General features: G+C 44.1%; 1 protein-coding gene across 1 annotated transcript in view; it reads left to right on the top strand.

The window, feature by feature from the left end:
- The first annotated feature begins 3,349 nt into the window (after nucleotides 1-3,349).
- RAB29 (RAB29, member RAS oncogene family) overlaps nucleotides 3,350-6,812 on the top strand; it is a 10,434-nt gene continuing 6,971 nt past the window's right edge. The window contains exon 1 of the mRNA XM_007953361.2: nucleotides 3,350-3,473. Within this exon, the coding sequence (XP_007951552.1) occupies nucleotides 3,350-3,473 (124 nt within the window). The remainder of the gene's footprint in view (nucleotides 3,474-6,812) is intronic.

Raw genomic sequence — 6,812 nt, forward strand, 5'->3', positions numbered from 1 at the left:
AGGGATGGACACTGGGAAGAGGTAACTATGGGGAGGAAGTGGGAGGGGAGCTGTTGCATTGTAAATTTTGGTCAATGACATGCGACAAAGTATATTATGTGAACTGCTGTATGAAAAGTGAATTTACTCTGTAAATCTTCACCCAAATCAAAATAAAATTAAAAAAAAAAAAAAGTCAAGGAATGGTTTATATATGGAAGTAAATTTTCTTTGTTGGTTACCAGAGGAGGGAGGGGAGGGGAAGGAACACTTTTAGATAGGTAGAGATAAGTATTGATTTGGGTGAAGAGAAGGGCAGTGTAGCAAATGTGAGTGATCAATATGGTGGCATTGAGGAAGAGGAAGACAGAGAGGTACATGAGAGGTGCAGACAAAAAAGATGAACCCTTTTGCACATACAGTACTGCATTGTCAGTGAAGGCAAACATGGGCATACGGGTAGATAGGTGGGTGAATAGGCTGAACTATTAGGTATGTCTATGCAGCAGGGAGTGTACCCAAGACCATGTATAGGGTTGGCAGACAGTGGTTCTAAAAGTGTATTTGTATGTTGTGTAAGAATTCCCAGGGGCATAGTAGAGCTGACAAGGGACAAGTTTGTAGTCACTTCTTGGTCACAGCCAGCTACCCAGAGGGAGTGAGTAGTTGAGCCTGTTGGCTCAGGACCATAGTTGCAGGGGACAACAGGCTCAATTGGCATAACATACCACACAAAACATTGTTCCACCTCCTATTTTGGCGAGTAGCGACTGGGATCTTAAAAGCTTGCAAGTAGCCATCTAGATGCAACGCATGGGTCTTTCTGCATCCAGAGCAAAGAAGAATGAAGAAAAACCAAAGATTCATGGAAACAATTAGTTCTTGTGACTAGTATACCATGCAATGCTCAGCCTATACAACTATGAGACCAGAAGAATTAGATGGTGCCCAGCTACCACTGTCAACCACTCGGAGGGGGATCTATGTAGGAGATCCTGGATAGAGAGGGAGAACAATGTGGAACAAAACTCAAAATCATTTGGGAAAAAAAAAAAAAGGTGACCAGGTTTGCTGGTCTGATAGAGCCTGTTGGAACCACTGAGACTATAGTCCCTAGATGCCTTTCAGGTCTGGAATTGAACCCACATCTGTGGCTTCCAGCTAAACAAAAGACAGGCAGGCTTAAGAGTTGAACATGAACCTGAGGTAGATACACTCCTTGGAGAGAACAATCATGGGAGAAAGAAGGGCTATTTATGCACAAGGAGACAGTTCAGGGGGCAGGAGTGCATGGAGGGATGGACACAGGGAAGTGGTAACTATCAGGAGGAAGTGGGAGGGGAGCTGTTGCATTGGGGTAAATTGTAGTCGATGTCATGAGACAACGTGTGTGTGAACTGCTGTATGAAAAGTGAATTTGCTCTGTAAACTTTCACCCAAGTCACAATAAAAAAAAATTTACAGCCATTAAAAAAAAAAAGAAGAAGAAGAAGAAGATGTAATGAGGCAAAAACTGTGGTGAGATATCCAAATGGAGGTGCCTTTTTGGATGTTGGACATAATGGATTAGAGATACTGACATAAAAAATAAAGTCAAGACGAAGAAAAGGGCTTCAAAGTAAAGTATTTCTAGAACAGGGATCAAGGACAAGCCTTAGGAAATACATCTCCTTAGGGGAAGGTGAGATGGAGGGAAACCATATAAGAAAAAGAGGTAGGATGAGTAAGAAAGAATAGTGTCATTGAAGTCAAGTGAGAAATGAGTTTCAAACTATTTGAACTATGTTAACTATGTAAACAGGAATTGAGAAAAGGCGATTGGGAAGGGATCTGAGACATCCTTAAAGATGCCTGACCTCCCCTACCTGGGGTAACAAACAATATAGGCTAAGTAAGTTGTGAACCATGCTGATGTTCCTTCCTGGCAGACAGTTAAGAGATAACATCTCTACCAACAGACCTGGGCAGAATTTCATGGTGTCAGACTCCTGGGCTTCTCACAGCCCTACTGCTTCTACTTTTATTCCTGGGAAAAGCATAGAATATGGAGCTCACATTGCTTGACATGCATATAGCAATGCCCCCTTGCTGCCTGCCTAACGAATAGGCAGAACAGAAAGGTTACAGGCTAAAAAATTCTGATTTTTGCAAAACTGTAGTTTATTGATGATTCATGACCAACAGCAGCAACAAACAGAGCAAGATTTCCAGTGTGATCCAATTAGCTTCCAGCTCAAATGATGCATGAGTGTTGTGGCTAGAACAGGACTGTGGAAGTGAGAATAAGGAACTGTCTCTTGTTTTCTATCTTTATTGCTGTAGCTAGTTATTAAATGCTGTAACTTTTGACATGGGGTTTTCTAAGGGTCGGTCTCTTGGGTCAAATTTACCTGGACTTGCCTGATAGGGCTTGTACTGGAAATATAAGGTATACTTTTCATCATGTTAATAAAGTTTTGGGTTTCTGTTTACTTGAAGGAATAGGATATGGACTTTGCTTGGAGCATGAAGGATGATACTTGAACTTTTATTCGTAGAAAAATTTATAGACTTTATGGAAATTTTAAATTTTAGCTCCATAAAACCTTTCAAGATAAAAAGAAGTCTTATTTGGAGATGGATTTAGGCAGATGGAATCATGTAGAGCAAATCGCTTTAAGGAAATTTTGTGACCCAAAATTATTTTAAAATAAGATTCGGAACTAGTAAAGAAGTATGGGGTTGTGCAAGTCTTGAAACTTTGTGTGGATTTTTTAAAAAATAAAAATAGTGCATAAACTACATTTCCCAGAGGACCTAACGGGCGAGCCTCTGCACTCGACTAGTTCGCTTCACCGTCGCCGAGTGAGATGGGATATGTAGTACTCCGAGGAACCCTGCGCGTGATGCCTGCGGAGGGAGGCGGGAGGGACCGCGCCACCCCCGACTCGCCAGGGTCCAGGAGTGGGTTGTGGACTGCTCTTTCCTCCGAATTTAATTTGTGCAGTGGTGGCAGGGCTCCCATCTTCTGGCCCTAACGGTGGAATAAACAGGCCCGGGCTCTGTAGCCCGCTGGAGCCGCACGGGGGAATTCCCAGTGAGTGAGGCGTCCTGTGCCTTGTCCAGTTTCTCGGCAGCCAGACCCGGGAGGTGCAGAAGGTGCGAACAGCCGGGGGCTCGGAGTCCAGCCCAGGGCCCCACCCAGGCTGCGGTTGCGCGGGGAGGAAGCGCGTATAAGTTGAGTGCAAAGTTTCCTTTTTGCTTTTCTCGTCAGAACCACCTCAACAGGCGGTGGGCAGGAATGCCTAACCTGAGTTTGTAGAGGGTCCGGAGCCACAAGGGTTAAAACGACACCCCCACTTCCCTAAAACGCACATTCAGCTAGCCCGCCATGGGCAGCCGCGACCACTTGTTCAAAGTGCTGGTGGTGGGGGACGCCGCAGTGGGCAAGACGTCGCTGGTCCAGAGATATTCACAGGACAGCTTCAGCAAACACTACAAGTCCACCGTGGGAGGTGAGACGTCGCAGGAGACTGGAGTCGGGGGTAGGGGGTGTGTATTTAGACAGAGGCCTCGATTACGGACTCGGACTTAAGCTGTGGGCCCAAGTGGGTGGAGGGGAGAGGGATTTGGTGTCCTTGGGCCCTTCCTTAAGTCAGGAAGTACGTGTTTGTGATCCTGAGGGTATTAAGTGTTGGGTGTTTGTTATGCATGTCTTTCTTGTGTTTCCCCAGGTAAGTTTTCCCTCCCTAAGCTGGCTGTATGGAAAGATATAGGGCGAAGGTGTGAAGATAAGAAATGGGCAGGAGAGGATGAGAATATGAGCAGTTACACATTTCGCAGAACTGTGAACTCAGGTCTCCTCCTGCAGCCGTCCAAGCTGTCACAAGCAAAGCTTAGCTAGTGGAAGAGGCAGCTGAGACCCTCTGTATGGTCTGGTTAGGTGCCACCTAGGACTGTCTGTTGAGGAAGGAGCAGAAAACTGGCCTTGAAGGGAGGACCTAGGACACTGAACTGGTTTGAAGGACCCTAGCTTGTTATGGGGTTGTTGTTGTTGTTGTTATTTGCCGTCGAGTCGGCCCCGACTCATAGCGACCCCTCCTTGGGTTTCCGAGGCAGTATCACTACGGAAGTAGGATTGCCCAACCTTCCTTCCGAGGAGTGGCTGGTGGGTTTGAACCGCCAGCCTTCTGGTGAGCAGTCAAGCTTGTTATGGGGTAGAAGACACAAAATCCCCAACAGAGAGCTGGCCATAGAATCAGATGCTTATCAGGGCTGAAGAGCTGTGTTTTCTGTCAATTCTTTGAAAAATGTGTAATATACTACTGCTCTGACCTATGTTCCTAACCCCCTTTCCCTTGAATTGGGGAGGGTAGGAAGTCACGAGAGATGTAGTTTTAATTCATGGCTTTCCCAGGTGTGACCTTTGGACTCAACTGTTTTTTCAGAACTGCTTTTTCATTAATAAGAAAATTTTTAGCCGGGAAGAACTGGTAAAAAGGAAAAGTAAATTTAACATTTATTTATCTCTGTTAAAATAATTTTTTTAAAGGAAAAAACTTATAAGCCATTGTCATGGATTTGATTCTGAGTCATAGCAACCCTATTTGTTGTTGTTATGTGCCCTCCAGTCATACCCAGCTCATAGCAACCCCTCCTTGGGTTTCTGAGGCAGTATCACTACTGATGTAGATTGCCCAACCTTCCTTCTGGGAGTGGCTGCTGGGATTGAACCCTTAGCCCTCTGGTTAGCAGCCAACTCCTAGCAACCCTATAGGACAGAGTAAAACTGTCCCATAGAGTTTCTAATGCTGTCATCTTTACTAGAGCAGATCACCAGGTCGCTTCTCCCCCAGGGCACCTGGTGGGTTCCAGCTGCTTTCCTTCTGGCTGAGCGCTTAACCACTGCGCCACCAGGGATCCTTACAAAAACTTGTATTGATCTGAATTTTGAAAATCAGTACTGTTGTTCTTATACAGTCTTAAAATTACCAAGCATTTACATTGCAATTAAAACATTCTCCTTCCCTTGTAAGAAAATCAGCGAAATTACGGGTATAAAATTTCAAAGACTGTTTCCTGGCCACTCTACCACTACCCCACTCCTAAATTCCCTATTTAATTCCTTCAGGTACGTATTTCATGGATTATGGAGTCGTTGGGTGATGCAAATGGTTAAGTACTGAATATCGAACTGAAAGGTTGACATTTCAAACCTACCTGGAGGCACATTGGAAGACAGGCCTGGTGGTCTGCTTCCAAACTCTGTGGAGCACAGTTTTACTTCACACACATGAAGTCTCTGTGAGTTAGAATCGACTCGATGGCAGCTAACGACAACATTTCATGAATTTGAGTTAAAAATACCTTGCTAATTAATTTTTAGCAATTGCTCTACTTTTCCCTTAGTAAAGGATATAGAGTAAAACCTGCAAGAGCCCAAACCTGTATAAGGTAGAAACCTGTTGGAGAAGGAAAATTCAAATATTTTACACTGAAACAAGCTATAGAAAAGTGGTAAGACTGAACCTTGTCAAAGGGGAAAACTTGTGAGACCCGGAAAAACAAGGCAGACCTATGGAGTTCTGGCTCTCACAGGTTTCACTGTAATTGACTTCTGTTCATTGTTTTTCAGTGTTTATTATAAATCACTCTAGCTCTTATTTCTGTCATGTGGAAGAAATGTATTTCCAAACTTCAGAAGTTATCCTACTTCTCTCTGTATCAAAAAGCTTTTCCCCTTGGAATGCTCAATTAGCCATAACTCGTGGAGTTTCAGCACATCCAGCGCAATCCCGTACAGACGTGGCAGTTGATTCCTGCACAACTCTTAAGCACCATCCATGCAGTGTTTATTTCCTGGGAGTCCCCTGGGACTTTTTCACTTTAATCCCATTCCCAAAATAACCCACTGCCAAGTCAATTCCAATTTAGCAAGGCTATAGGAGAGAATAGGAGCTCTGGTAGCATAGTACCTAAGGCGCTTGACTGCTAACCAGAAGGCTGGCGGTTCAAACCCACCAGCCACTCCTCGGAAGGAAGGTTGGGCAATCCTACTTCCGTAGTGATACTGCCTCAGAAACCCAAGGAGGGGTCGCTATGAGTCGTGGCCGACTCGACGGCACATAACAACAACAATAACATAGGAGAGAATAGAACTGCTCCATAGGGTTTCCAAACCTATAAATTTTTATGGAAGCAGCCTGCCTCATCTGTATCCCGCAGAGCAGCTGGTGGGTTTGAACCACCAACCTTCTGGTTAGTAGCCCAATGCTTTAACCTCAAGATCCCAGAGCTCCTAATCCAACCCTATATATGATCCTGGATACCTTTATGAAGATAATCCCCCAGAGTGTGTTTTTCTCTTAATACACTTCAATTAGAAACCAACAGTGAAATTGAATGTGGAAGATGCAAAAGCAACCACACGTACCTCATTTCCCCCTTCCACCCCATCATCTCTTCCTTGAGAAAACCTCCTAAATTGCCCAGAAACTGTTTAACTTGACTTTAGGAGTTGTTCATAATGACGCTCACCTTCCTATCCCCAGACTTTGAGACAAGTAGTGTCAAATAAATTGGTTTGGCAGCAAATAAAAGCTGGAGACACCTTCAGAGAGAAAGTATAAGTTACCTATCCCACACTTACTATGTGGGGATGGGCTCCACTTAGCCTATTGAGGGCTTAAAAGTAAATAAATATTACTAGGGGTGAAGGGGAGGGGAGGGAATACTGCAAAAATAATAATAATAATTTATTTATGAGGAATGGATAACCAAACTATGGTACATACACACAATGGAATACTATGCAATGCTAAAGAATAATGTAGAATCTGCAAAACACCACATAA

This window comes from Orycteropus afer, unplaced genomic scaffold (genome assembly GCF_000298275.1).
Source record: "Orycteropus afer afer isolate SDZICR_OR568_19922 unplaced genomic scaffold, OryAfe1.0 scaffold00013, whole genome shotgun sequence".
Classification (NCBI taxonomy): Eukaryota; Metazoa; Chordata; class Mammalia; order Tubulidentata; family Orycteropodidae; genus Orycteropus; species Orycteropus afer.